The 15,329-nt window shown below is 46.1% G+C and overlaps 1 protein-coding gene across 1 annotated transcript in view; it reads left to right on the plus strand.

Moving 5' to 3' along the window:
* The window catches only part of LOC144733724 (receptor-type tyrosine-protein phosphatase beta-like), a 116,943-nt gene that overhangs the window by 66,823 nt on the left and 34,791 nt on the right, over positions 1-15,329 (plus strand). The window contains exon 3 of the mRNA XM_078615748.1: positions 14,726-14,986. Within this exon, the coding sequence (XP_078471874.1) occupies positions 14,726-14,986 (261 nt within the window). The remainder of the gene's footprint in view (positions 1-14,725; positions 14,987-15,329) is intronic.

The raw sequence follows: 15,329 nt of genomic DNA on the forward strand, positions 1-15,329 counted from the left end.
GCAATCCCTCAGTGCCAATCTGAAATCCAAGATAGTCCACCCTTTTCCGTGCCCACTGCCCTTTTTGTATCGAGATCTTTGCTCCTGCTTCTTTTAATTGTTCAAGGGTATGTTGGAGGCTCTTGAGATGTTCTTGCCATGAGGAGTCCTTGACTAGTATGTCGTCGACGTAGACGATGGTGCCTCGCTCTTTTGCGTCGCCCATCGCCTTGTGTAGGAATATGTTGAAGTCTGCAGGTGAGTTCGAGTATCCGAACGGGCAGCGATTCCAAGTATACTGTATTCCGTCGAAGGTGAAGGCCAACTTGTATTGATCGGTTTCTTTTACTGGCATGGTCCAGAAGCCATTTGCTAGGTCCATTGTGGTGAGTACCTTTGCGCCTTTTATTTGGTTGAGACCGTGGTCGATTTCTGCCATTGGCCATCGAGATAGGGGAACTGTTTTATTGAGTTGCCGGTAGTCGATGGTGAGTCTCCATTTTCCCGTGGGTTTTAGTACTGGCCAAATGGGCGAGTTGTAGGTCGAGTTGCATTCCCGGATTATGTTCCTTTTGAGTAGGTTCTCCAGGGTTTCTTGGATCGATTCATAGGCGGCCAGTGGAATCTTGTATTGTTTCACGTATACCGCTGTTGCTCCCTCCAGTGTGGGAATGGATACCACATGTAGGTCGGTTTTGCCACAATCATAGGAGTCTTCGGAGAACAGGGAGTTGTATCTTTGGAGCAGTTGTCGTAGCTCGTCTCGTTGAGTGTCGTTCTCTAGGGCGTCTGCTGCTTCAATTTGTTGTTCTATTTGTTCTTCTATTGTGAGGACTCTTTTCTCTTGGTTTGGATCCAGGGCCTTCATGGTTTCGGGCGGCTCAGTTTAGTGTTTTCCTTGCATTAGTGGTGGTTGGATCACCGTTGCTTCACTCGAAGGGAATGAGCTCTTGCCCTTGGGCTCTCCCTTTGTTTCCTGTTCACCCGTATGGCCACTAGTGGGCTGTCGATACTCTCTGGAGTGATGGTCCTTTGGAAAAACCGGCCGTAGGTTGGCTTCCTCAAGGTTCTTTCCCCGTTCGTTGGTTATCAGTTGAGTGGTACGTATTTCAGCCGGAATTCTGTTTTTGTCTTTGATTGTCGGTGGTAGGTCGTTGAGTTCTTGTGCTAGCACTTGGGTTTTCGTGGGGCTTCGTTCTTCTTCTTCGTCCTCTGGATCTCTATGCCATTCCGGTATTGATTGTGCCCAGATTTGTCGGGACCCAAGGTTCACAATGGGTTTTAGCCGATTCAGTAGTTCGATCCCGATAATCAGCTCTTTTCCTGGGTATTGTACGACATATAGTGGATGGTTCATGTTTATCCCGTTGAACGTGAGCTTCATCATGACTTTGCCCAAAGGTCGCATGTGGGTCCCTTCGCATCCTGAGTAGGTCAGTTTACTTGGCATCATCTGTAGTGCTTCATTTTTCCGCTGGAGGGCAGTCTGGAGTTCACCAAATAAGTGATCGGAAATCATTGATATTTCTGCTCCGGTATCACACAGGCCCTGGCTGGTCAGAGTGTCTTGCAGTCTTACTTCCAGGTGGACTCGTCCGCCCGGTCCTACAGGAATTAGTTCTCCCAGATGGTGGCCTCTACCCTCGGGTATCACCTCAGTGACTGCTTCGGGGTTTCTTGAGCTTCTGATATTCACTTGGGCTATATTTGCGTTGAATGCGTCCTCTTCCTGTGTGTGTTCTGTTGATGTCCTTGCCTTTGCTGTTTGCATGGGAGTCTTCTTATTCGCTAGGGGTTCCCTTTCCATCCGGATGTGGTGAGCATATCGATTCCAGTTGGTTGGTGGTGGTCTATGCTCTATGGCTAGTGGAGACGGCAGTGGGAGGCGGTATGGTAATTGGTTTGGTGGGCGTCGGCCTCCCCGGGGTGTGGGCGGTCCATCGTTCGCTCTCCACCCCCCGTGGTTGTTCCAGGATTCGCTTATGTCGGCATTCCCTGATGGTGGTTGTCGCGGGTGCCAGCTTACTCTTGCCTCGTCCCTAGATCCATTGTTCAGTGGTTGGCCGGTGGGTGTTGGTCCTTGTTGGTTTGGCGCCCTCTCCTGGGGTTTTCCATGTTCGTCTCGTGTGATGCTGCAGTTGTTTTCAGGGGGTTCGCTTCCTTCTAGGTCGAGGCGTTTTTCATCCTTGGTGACGATATGTGTTTTGACTATGTTGGTTGTCCTCCGGCCGTTCACCCAGGCCGTGTGGGCCTTGCTTTCTATCTGGCGTAGGGAGGCCGTTTCGGGGTCTAACATCATTCCTACTATTCTCATGATTTCTGGCCTCAGTGATTGGAAGAACATCACTTTTAATATTTTCCCTTCTTCCTGGGCGTTGTCTACATCGCCTGCGTAATATGCTCTCTTGAGTCGGAGGAGATAATCTCGTGGGTCTTCGTCTGCACGTTGTGTCATTAGTTTTGCCGCGTTCAACCCTTCAGATAGAGTGGAATATTCCCCAAATATTTTAATGACTGCCTGGCTTAATTGTTTGAAATCGTTCTTGACTCTGTGTGGCAAGGAGGCTACCCATGGCCTGGCATGTTCATGTAAGCTTCTTGACAATAAGCATGCTTTCTCCTCTGACTTACCCAGACCCCGGATCTTAGCCTCCTGTCTTACAATAGCGATGTGAATGTGTATATCTCGATTCTTGTTCTGTGGATCAAAATAGGGAATTCTCACGAGCGCTTTGTCCATTAGCTTGAGGGTTTTACTGTTGAAAGAGTGTTGGTCATCATCGGTGGCGTCGGTTTCCGAGGAGTGCTCACTCGAGTCGTCTCTGCTATCACTGCTATCGCGTTTCCTTTGTCTGTGTCGTGGTTTCGCTTTATCTGACGAGTCGTGTCTGTCTCTTGGCTTGTTCCTGTGTTTCTTATGTTGGTCTCGTGACCCGTGTCTCTGTGTTGGCGTGCGTGGTCTTCTTGATTCATGCCTGTGGGGTGAGCGTTTTTGAGCTCGGCCTTCACGCCGTCCACCATGGGTGTGGTGTCTGTTCGGCGAGGCGCTTATATTCCGATGTCCTAGCCTGGTATTTGATTTATGTTGGTGTCGTGCGTCGTGACTGTCGTAATCACTGTAGCTGTCATCTGTGGTGCGGGTCGGTTTTTTTTTGTGGGTTTTGCGTGGCATGTGTCTCTCTGGTGAGCTGTCTGCACTATCTGGTTGGTCATGCTTGCGTTGTGCGCGTCCCTCTCGCGAGTGATCCCTGTTGGTGGTTCTACGTCGGTCGTGTGTGCGCGTCGCGTGTGTTTCTGGCGAGCTGTCTGTACTACCCGGTTGGTCATATTTGCGCAGTGTGCGTCTTTGTGGTGAGTGATCTCTGTGGTTGGTTCTACGTCGGTCGTGTGTGCGCGTCGCGTGTGTTTCTGGCGAGCTGTTTGTATTACCCGGTTGGTCATGCTTGCGTTGTGCGCGTCCCTCTCGCGAGTGATCCCTGTTGGTGGTTCTACGTCGGTCGTGTTTGCGCGTCGCGTGTGTTTCTGGCGAGCTGTCTGCACTACCCGGTTGGTCATATTTGCGCAGTGTGCGTCTTTGTGGTGAGTGATCCCTGTCTTTGTGTTGCTCGTGTTCCTTTTTTTCTGTTTTTATTTGTACTGCATATCCTGCCAATTTTTTATTTATTTTTCCTTTCCCTCCAGCTTCGGGGTCATCAGTCTCAATTTGTTTTGTCTGTGTCTCTCCCTCCCTTCTCTCGAATTGTGAGGGGTATTCTTTGTGACGGATATTTTGATCGATACCCATACATTTTGTGTGATCTGTCCCAGGATTGCACCCCCGTGGGTCGGAGTGCGACAGGCTGGTGATCCCGCTTGTGTGCTGTGTGTCAACATTTGTGGTTTTTGCCAATGTCTCTAGGTAGTGTGCCTGCTCATCCAGGAGGGCTTGGAGGTGTTCTACCTCGTTTTGCACGCTCCGTCTTTCAATTTTTTCCCTTTCATATCTTTCCTCATTCCAGGCTCTTTCTCGGTCTGTTTGTCGGAGGAGATACGAGCCTAATCTTGCTATTTCCGCAATTTTCACATCATGTTCACTTTTGGCACATTTTATCAAATCCTTCTGAAGTATTGCCCGGTGTATCTTAATGTCGTCGATACAGCTCCCTTCCCATACGTCTCTATGCCTATCCTGCTCTGTGGCAGTCCGGCCTGTGCGTTGCAGCACAATTTCCCGATAATCTTCCTCTAGTGAGTCCATCGTCCCTCGGGAGGGCTGATCCCCGTTATTGGGGTCACTCATTTGGGTGCCAGTCTTAGGACCTTGTGAGTCGGATTCCGTCTTCGTGGACTCGAGAATTTATCTCAGCCTTAACATTTCTCGTGTGGCGTCAGCTGCCCTGACCTTCCTTTTCAGAGTACTTATAAACAATTATCTCACAGAGTGTAGTCAGTTTGACTCGAGCTATTCTGTAATTTTCCGATTCAGAGTGTGTACCTCTAACACCATTTATCACAGGATGCAATCGGTTTGATACGATATTATCTTAATTCCACTGTCTCTGTTTCAACCTGCTATTCTGGGTTTTAACCTTAGAGGGCGTTTTTTTTTTTGTTTTACGCCCGTTTACAATCACAATGCAATGTTTGGTCACGATATTATGGTTAACAGTAGTGATTCATTCCATCATCCATGCAAAACACTGTCTGTGAGAGATCCCAGGCGAGCCACCCATTATGTTGTATGTGTCGGAGTTATGAAATTTTGATGAAACTAATAAAAATTAATAATTTTCCAAAAAATGCGCAAATCGCATTAATTATGTTAATGTGTGTATTAATATGCATAAATTATGATGATGCGTGTAATTATATGCATAAATTATGATAATCGCTGAGATAATCTTAGTAATTTATGCGGATGCTTGCGACGATGTTAATGTGTGCAGTTGTGATAATTAGGCTCAGCTTCGTTTATCCAGAGTTGTCAATCAGGATAACACGATTATCATCGATTAAACGTTTACCGATTATCCTAGTGTGTGTTATGATATTTAAGGTCACCAGTTCAGATCTCATCAGGATACAGCTCTTATGAATAAGACAGTTTTGCATGGACTTGGAAAGAAGCACTCGAACAGTTGGTGTTAAGCAATTTTATTCTAACAAGCATGTGACATTCTATCATGCAGGTCAAACATGCGTCAATAATTCATGAATAACCAAACTCTTATGCATTTTTGATATTGTGCATTCGACTAATATGGATAACTAAAATTCTTATGCAATTACGAGATTAAGCATTGACTAAAAATGAATGAATAAACACTTATGCATTTACTAAATTGAATAACTCAAAACTCTTATGCATTTTCGATATTGGGCATTCGACTAATATGGATAACTAAAATTCTTATGCAATTACGAGATTAAGCATTGACTAAAAATGAATGAATAAACACTTATGCATTTACTAAATTGAATAACTCAAAACTCTTATGCATTTTCGATATTGTGCATTCGACTAATATGGATAACTAAAATTCTTATGCAATTATGAGATTAAGCATTGACTAATATGAATGAATAAACACTTATGCATTTACTAAATTGAATAACTCAAAACTCTTATGCATTTTCGATATTGGGCATTCGACTAATATGGATAATTAAAATTCCTATGCAATCGTAACCTCTACCTCTCCACCAGGCATCTCATTAGTTCGTTTTTGTATCGATCACCATCGGCGACTGGCCGAGTTTGAAAACAAGCATGACACACTTCATTTTGCGGTAATAAACAGCACTTATTGTATCCCAGAGGCGAAGGTGTATGTGAGGGCGGGTGTGGGGAGAGCGAGTCTGATTTTTTTTTAATTAATTCTTCGGCGAGATTCTCTGACAAAGGGGAACTGGTTTGACAAGATTTTCTCTCTCTGTGCACGGTCGATTTGTAATGAGAATTTCGGGAGGTTGAGTTTGCCTCGACGAGTCTATTGATCGCCTATGTGATGAGCGGAACAAGGGAAAGGCACGGAAACCAACCTCACTCTTATAACCGACGGACTCTTAATCAGTCTTCCAATAATTGTGTAGGGTTGATACGACAGTAAGGGTGAACTAGATAGGATAGTCTCACAGGTGAGTGGGGCGTCGATGCGTGCGTGTGTGTGGGTCTATTGGTGGGGGAAGTTGTGGGTACGAACGACTTTCGGAGAAGGGCCCTCCTTGTCGCGGTTGCGGTGATCAGCTGCTGCAGACTCCGCCCTCGGCTGACCCCGTACGATGATTGTCGGCGCGGTCAGGCGATGCACCTCGGTGTGGCGACACGGCACGGGAGCTGGGCTCGTACCCTCGTGTGCGGCAGGCGATGCACCTCGGCGTGGTGACACGGCACGGGAGCTGGGCTCGTACCCTCGTGTGCGGCAGGTGATGCACCTCGGCGTGGCGACACGGCACGGGAGCTGGGCTCGTACCCTCGTGTGCGGCAGGCGATGCACCTCGGCGTGGTGACACGGCACGGGAGCTGGGCTCGTACCCTCGTGTGCGGCAGGCGATGCACCTCGGCGTGGTGACACGGCACGGGAGCTGAGCTCGTGTACTCGTTTGGGTCAGGCGATGCACCTCGGCGTGGTGACACGGCAAGGGAGCTGAGCTCGTGTACTCGTTTGGGTCAGGCGATGCCTCGTCCTTCTGGATGACGAAAAGCTTCTTCGTTGGCGGACGAGAAGAGATGGAGCCGAAGCCCTGGAGATCTGTGGTGGGGCCAGAGGCCCTGACGATCTGAGTTGAATGGATTTTTCCCCGGCTTATATTGAGAATATCCACTCAATCTTCCCGAGTTGCTTGAAGGCCGTCATATATCTTTCTGTGGGTTGAACACATCTCGTCCGTGTTTCGTGTGTTAATTAGTGAAGACACAGTTGTGTGACCCTTCTGGGAGGAGGGGTGTGGAATATTATTTGCTTGCGTGTGCAAATCTTGCTGTTTGTGCTCAAAACGTGATCACCCTCTTCTCTCTTTTGCGAGAGAAAACAAACTAAAACAGAGCGAGAATAAGCCGACACCCTCGCAATCACTCCTCGCGACCTTCCTAACCCTCCAAGCATTCATGGGCCATCTGTTTGTGCTGCGGGGAGACAAAGGCGGCCGTGCTTAACTCAAACACGCGAGCACCCTCCCTTTCTCCGCATCTCTTGCGAGAGAAAACAAACCATGTCAGCACAAACACCCCCCCCCCCCGCCCCTTTGCGACCTCTCTGCTCCCTTCTTGCCCGCCCCGCGCGGGTCATTCCGAGGCCAGACCCCGCTGGGAGACAAGGGTGGCTGAGGAGATGTTTGCAATACATTTATGTGGTCCTGTGTATTACATTTATTCTTGAATTATATTTTATGAGTTTCTTTGGTCTTGGTATCGGGGTTATCATTCGTCTATGTTTAATGAATATTCGTCATGATCCTCGTCACATTATTATTTTGGGTTTTGCCAAGTTTAGTTCTCCAGAGATTGGTGTTTATTCTGAGTTAATTTTTTTTTATGTCCGGAGGTTAAGTGCACTATGCACTTAAGCTTTCTGGAATTCGTACTTTTTAGTTTTTCGGAAGGTCGTGTAGATAGGAAACATATACTTCTAAATAATATGTATGCGGTGAATATAAGGGAATTACTAATAATAAAAATTATTGTTTGTTGGTTAATTATCTATGTTAAGTTTCTACTTTTCGGTAAGGAAAACGTTAAGAAAACGCGAGTTTCAACCGTTGTTTGGTCTGCACCTTATCTGGACATCTCCAGATGTCTTTGGGAGGTTAGTCCATACATCTTTGTCCATCTGGATGTCTATGACCTCTCTGTCACCGACTTCTTACCAGTTTAATGGCCATTTCACAGATTCCTGGTGTGTTTGTAGTGGGTTGTTTTCATTATTTAATTAAAAGGTATATATAGATATAGTAAAAAGAGAAATGGTTTTTTTCCTCTTAATTATTCTTAATATTAATAACGGAAAACAGGGCATAGATACAACACCATACAGAGACTTCGCACACAGCGCCTCAGCACACAGCAGCTTCTCACACTCCACCACCTATGCTCCCTCAGTCCCACTTACTCGTCTGTCCCGGGCGGGGGGATCAACCATCACCTGCCCGGCGACTCGTGAGGGTTGAGGTCCGTCATCTGAATGTGATTCCAACCATAGACAACATAAATGGCAAGCTACATCTGAAGCAGTCTGTCACACTTCACTTGCTCACACTGATAGTGGTGGTTATATTTGGTCAATAAATCCCTATGAGTAATAAGGCATGAGGAAGGATTCGTTTCCCAGTGGATTTGCAAACGGCTGTAAATGATCACTGATCAGCATCCCATGGTCAGAAAATAATCAATCCACTGTATAATGAATTTTGGTTAGTGAGAAGAAAAAAGCGATACAAACTAGCCAAGAATATGGTGTTCAATATTCATAATTAATTCCCGTCAAACCTTACATAAACAAAACAAAATTACATATTTTTAAAGTTATTGAATTATGAAAGAATACGGAATGTGTTGTCATGATTTCAATTATTTTTTACATTGGGATTATGTTTTGTTACAATCTGCATCAGATGGCGTATATTCGATCTGAGCATCATCGTCATCTGTAGAAGCATGTAAACTGAGGGATTCAACATCAATCTCTGGTAGCTCAGGTAATACAGGCACAGGTATTTCCTCACAGTGCTTAACTGGTCGTCTGGCAGATGGGATATATTGTAAGTGTTGTTTGTTTTTCTTATTGAAACTTTTTACATTGATAAGGCAGAAGTAGCAGTTATCCAAATGGTTTGTAGTTTCTCTCCAAACCATTGGCACACCAAACATCAGCTTAGCATTCTTTCCTTTAGACCATGATCACAAAGTTTCAACACAGGTATTACACACTTTGTGAGGAGCCCAATTTTTGTCTTGGTCTCCAAGTCGTACTTTAAAGTAGGCAAAATAAACCTTCTTGACAAAGGTATTGATGTTGGACCTTTGATCCTGCAAAGTGAAGCTGTCACAGATGTAGCAGAATATATCTGGGTCATTACTGCATTTCCTTCTTTCTGATGTTTTAGACATTGTTAGATCACGCCCTGCAGAAGAAAAATATTAAGTAAATGTATATATCTACATAAAAATTATATTATAAACACACTATCCTAAAAATACAGCACCATTTTTAACACTAAAGCAGTCACTGACTCGCAACAACTTGCAACCATAAGTGACAGAGTTAATTTCCGGTAAAATCAATGAAAATTGGGTATGCCGATAGCATAAAATGAGATGTGATAGAGCAAATCTGAGATAAGATTTGGAATTAGTCTAAAACAGCTGCAAAAGTCCAGGCCAAAATCATTTTTTTGTTGACCAGTGTTATCAGTGTTTTTTGTTTGCATTCCAACCACAAATATTGTGGTTAATGCAGACGTAATTCCACGTACAAATATTTAAGTTTTGTTGCCAGAAAAAAGGGGAAAAACTTATTCTTATCTTCAAATAATGTCGCCCATTCCATATGTAATTTCAGTGCCAAGTTACACCATTGTAACAATCGCCAACAAGACTATGACGTCCATTACAGTCTCTTGGATGACTTCTCTCCCGAACGCATACTAATACTAGTTCAAGTTCAAATTCATTTATTAGGTACTAGCAGAAGTACCCGGCGTTGCCCGGGTGAAAAATATATTTCTTAATAACCTTACATATATACACAGATACTAAGGTATTGTAAAAGCCCGGTGGGCTTTGACAATACTCACCATTCACGCTCACCACTCACCCTCACCACTCACCCTCTCCGTCACCACTCACGCTTACCACTCACCCTCACCACTCACCCTCACCACTCACCCTCACCACTCACCCTCACCACTCACCCTCAGCACTCTCCCTCTCCCTCTCCCTCTCCACTCACCCTCACCACTCACCCTCACTACTCACTAATCACCCTCACCACTCACCCTCACTACTCACCCTCACTACTCACTACTCACCTTCACAACTCATTCACCACTGACCCTCACCACTCACCCTCACCACTCACCACTCATCCCCACCACCCACCCCTAACCACTCACCCTCACTACTCACCATCACCACTTACTCTCACCATTCACCACTCACCCTCACCACTCACCCTGACCACTCACCCTCACCACTCAGCATCACCACAAACCCTAACCACTCACCCTCGCCACTAACCCTAACCACTCACCCTTACCACTCACCCTCACCACTAACCCTCACCCTCACCACTCACCCTTACTACTCACCACTCAACCTCACCACTCAACCTCACCACTCTTCCTCACCACTCACCCTCACCATCAACCCTCACCATCACCACTCACCCTTACCACTCAACACTCACCATCACCACTCACCCCTCACCACTCACCATCACCACTCACCCTCAGCACTCACCCTCTCCCTCTCCACTCACCCTCACCAATCATCCTCTGTTGTATGTGTAGTGGTGATACGCGCTGGGGTAGGGATCGTGTGCCAGCGCGTAGTGATTGGCTGTGTGTGTTGGTGACGCGCGCTGACGGTGAAGGATCAGGGGTCAGCGCGGGGTCGGGGGGTTATGAGGCAGTGATTGGTTGGGTATCAGTGACGCGCGCTGACAGCGATGGGATCCTGGGGCAAGCGCGCGGGGATTGGTCAACTAAGGGGGATGCTCACGTCGAGGTCCGCATACGCTCCGTCTCCCGTGAGCGGGGGCTATATAAGGTGGTGCGCACAGGCGCACGGGGAGCGAGTAACCAGCGAAGACTGAAGACGGAGGAGGAAGAGATAGGGCCCTGCGGTACCTAGTCCCGCTGTCCTGTGGGGGCCGGGGCTCTGTGTGACCCAGAGGCGGAACCCTGGGACCCGGGGCCGAACGTCCGTGAGAGGGCCGGCTCTCGGGACTCAGAGGTTGTGGCCCACGCCCAAGCTGGGGTGGGCCTGTAGGCTCCACGGACGTTACGGGGCGGAGTGCAGTGTGAGCATGAAGTGTGAGCCATAGTAACTACACGTGTCAAGTGAAGTGTGTGTAGTCAGAGGAATAGTAACTACACGTGTCAAGTTAAGTGTGTGTAGTCAGAGGAATAGTAACTACACGTGTCAAGTGAAGTGTGTGTAGTCAGAGGAATAGAGACCACACGTTGTATCGTGACAAGTCAAGGTTTAATAAAAAGTGTGCTACCCGTCAAGTGGTTTCCTGCCGTCATTCCAATACTTCATATGTGTTGGTATTTGAAATTTTGATAAAAATAATAAAAATTTATAATTTTCCAAAAAAATCGCAAATCGCATAAATTATGTTAACATGTGTATTGATATGCATAAATTATGATAATCTGTGTGTAATTATATGCGTAAATTATGATAATCACGGAGATAATCGTAGTAATTTATGCGGATGCTTGCGATTATGTTAATGTGTGCAGTTATGATAATTAAGCTCATTTTCGTTTATCCAGAGTTATATCAATCAGGATAACACGATTATCATTGATTAAACATTTACCGATTATCTTAGTGTGTGTTATGTTATTTTAGGTCTCCATTTTCATATCTCATCACAGGATACAGTTCTTATGAATAAGACAGTTTTGCATGGACTTGGAAGAAACACTCGAGACTTGGTGTTAAGCAATTTTAATTCTAAACAAACACATGACACTCTAGTATGCAAAAGCAAGTATACGTCAATAAATTCATGGGCAAGATTATGCAACTAACGAAAATGAATGACTAAAACATTTCTTATTCATGTAACTCGACGGCAGCAACTGCTTTGCACGATCAGTTGATATTGAACGCACCACCTTGAATTGGCAATCCTTTTTGAAACGCAAAGATAATTTTTTTTGAAAGTCTTATTCGTGTGCGTGCTGTGTGTGCATTGTCCCCTCGTAATATTAATTACATTTTTCTTAGAGCCGGGAGTTGTGTCGTTAGCTTGCGTGGTGTGGGAGGATACAACCCGCCGCCAGCGAAGTTCCTCTTTGGGTTGGGCGTGGCCGCAGCGAGCCGTGCTGCCTTCCTCTCTCCACTGCTCGATTGAGTTTGCACGACGCTCGCCGTCGTGGTGCGCGATGATTCCGTCGTCGGATAGTGCGCAGCTCCTCCACGAGTCGGCACAACGCTCGGTGACGTCCGAGTCGTGCTGCTCTTGCGCTCTCTCTCCCTCTACTGCTAGATGACGAGTTGGCACGATGCTCGCCGGCGTGGTGCGCGATGATTCCGTCGTCGCTGTGACGTCTTGTCTGTTCTCACTGGGTGTTGGTCGGTGTGGGTATCAAGCACACTGCGCATTCGATGGCACTTTCTCTCTCTTGGTGGCAGCTCCAGGCTTTTCCACTGCTGGATGATTGTTGGGTCGGCACGACGCTCGGTGACGCCCGGGTCGTGCTGCTGCTGCTGTCGCTCTCTTCTTGATCGCTGCCAACTTCACACGGACACTCGCCCTTACTTCAGGCTGTGTTGGCTCAGGCTCTGGACGACGCGGTTGTGCGCGCTCACCGGCTTGGAGCGCTCTGGTGATGAACGATGGCTTTGTTGCTCATCCGCTGCTGCTCGTCCTTTTCGATGCTAGCTTGGTCGACGCTTGGCGATTTCCGCCCTTTTACAGGTTGATTGCCTGTCGTCACTCATCACTCTCTCTTTTCCGTGCTTCCTTTGTTCGTGCAGCTGCCAGCTTCACTCGCACTTAACTTCGTTCTGCGAGAAGTGACAACTGCTATCGGCATCGGTGTTTGCTCCCTCACGACGCTCCGCCAGCCGGAGCACGGCTGAAACCCAGCCTCGAACCAGGTTGAACTCAGACTTCTGCGACTCGAACGACCCCTCCTCGTTCCATCTCTCCTCGAGGCACGATCTGCCCCAGCTCTCTTGCGAGCCCCGTCGCAACGCTGCGTCGCAAGCCAAGTTGCGAGACTGAGCACGACTCGAACCCGATTGCACTCAGGCTGCCACTTTAACGACCCCTCGTCGTCCCATCTCTCCTCGAGGCACGACTGCCACAGCTCCCTTGCGAGCCCCGTCGCAACGCCGCGTCGCAAGCCGAGTTGCGAGACTGAGCACGACTCGAACCAGACTGCACTCAGGTTGTCACCTTAACGATGTCTCGTCGTCCCATCTCTCCTCGAGGCACGACTGCCACAGCTCCCTTGCGAGCCCCGTCGCAACGCCGCGTCGCAAGCCGAGTTGCGAGAGTGAGCGCGACTCGGACAGACTGCTCATTCGTGATATGCGCTTGTGCTTAACTCAAAACGTGACTCCCCTATCTGTGCATCTCTTGTGAGAGCAAACAAACAGAAAAAAAGCAGATGTCTTTGGAATGTCAGGCACCGACTCCCCCCCTTGTGACCTTTGTGCTCCCTCCTTGCTTGCCCCGCATGGGTCATCCCTAGGCCAGACCCCGCTGGAAGACAAAGGTGGTCGAGGAGATGTATGCAATACATTTATGTGGTCCTGTGTGTTACATTTATTCTTGAGTTATATTTTAATGTCCTGAGGTTAAGTGCAACTAAGTTTCCACTTACGCTTCCTTAACTGTTGGAATTCGTATTTATTATTATTTTTTGGTCAGGTAGATAGAAACGTACAATACTAAATAATATATATATACGGCGAATGCGAGGAATACAAGGGAATTACTAATAAAAAGCCCTTATTGTTTGTTGGTTAATTCCTTTTGTTAAGTTTCTACTTTTCGGTACGGAAAACGTTTAAGGAAAACGCGAGTTGCAAAAGTTGTTTTTCTCTGCTTTGCACCCCATCCGTGCATCTCAAGATGTCTTGGGAGGTCAGGCCATCGATCTTTGTCCATCTGGATGTCTCTGACCTCTCTGACCGAATTCTTATCGTTTTAATGGCCCTCCATGTTTCATAGATTCCTGGTATAGCCGGTGGAGAAGTGGGTTGTTTTCATTATTTAATTGAAACATATAAAAAAAAAATACATAATTTTTTTTTTTAATTGTTCTTAATAAAAAAAAAGGATATAGACACAACAATCCGCCCTTTTGAAAATTATCTGGGGTCGATTTGGCCACTGGCGAATTTTCAAACAAAGTAAATGCCTTTTTTTTCTGTTATGAATCCATAAGCCGCCCTCACTCTCGGCGGTTTTTCCTTACAACGCGCGCGTGCGTATCACAATCTTAACATGGTTATATTTGATATAAGCGGAGAAAATAAAACAACACGTTAAACATCGGTACTAATCCATCATAACTACGGCGGATATTTTTTTTTTTTTGTTAAATCCTGGGAAACGCTAGGTAGCGGTTTCGGACGCATTTCTGCGTTATTTTCCTCCTGTTGCCTCCTTGCAATCTTTTTACCAAGTTATTATCATCTGGTTTGCCACTTTTAATTTTAGGTGGCAATGCTGCTCTTGCCCTGTCCTTCAGACTTGGTTCGTCCATAGCCTTTTCCTGTCCATTAACCATATTCTCATGGCCAGATATTTTAGAGTAACCCTTGACTCTTTCATGCAATCTCCCAACATCATTAACTTGGTTCGTAGTGCTTATCGCTCCTGATGACGGAGGTTTGTGTTGTCTCCGAAACGTCGTGATTTTATTGTTTTATTTTATTAATTTTAATTTCATTTTTTTTACCTACGTGACTTTACCGAAATAACTAAGAGTATATAGTGTGTTTTTGTTTGCTTTTTACCACAAGTATTGTGGTTAACGCAGAAACATAAAATTTCGCCCATTCCATATGTCATTTCAGTGACAAGTTACACCATTGTAACCATCATCAACAAGACGATGACGTCCATTACAGTATCTTGGATGACTTCTCTCCCGAACGCATATTACTACTGGATCTACATGACAGAGACTATAAGTGGAAGACAGATTTACTATTTGTTTTCATTTTCAAACACATACACATTGACTAACCTGGTTCCTGGAATGAATTACTCCGTGTATGTGACGGCTTACAATGGGACCTCATCCCAAATATCAGATGTCGTCATGGACAGTACCTGTAAGTACTTACAGTATTCGGTCTACTATCAATACTTGTTCTGCTAATTCCATTAACCAAAAGAGTAACAAATAACCTTATTTTATCCATTTAGACAACATAAATGTCAAGTTACATCTTAAGCAGTCTGTCACACTTCACTCGCTCACCCTGATAGTGGTGGTTACATTTGGTCAAGAAATAATTATGAATAATAAGGCATGACGCGGCTTTCGTTTACCAGTGGATGTGCAAACGGCTGTAAATTATCACTGATCAGCTACCCATGGTCAGGAAAATTATCAACCCAGTGTATAATGAATTTTGGTTAGTGAGAAGTAAAAGCTATATAAATTAGCCAAGA

The sequence above is a fragment of the Lampetra planeri genome, chromosome 48 (genome assembly GCF_965212315.1).
Source record: "Lampetra planeri chromosome 48, kcLamPlan1.2.h2, whole genome shotgun sequence".
NCBI classification, from domain to species: domain Eukaryota; kingdom Metazoa; phylum Chordata; class Hyperoartia; order Petromyzontiformes; family Petromyzontidae; genus Lampetra; species Lampetra planeri.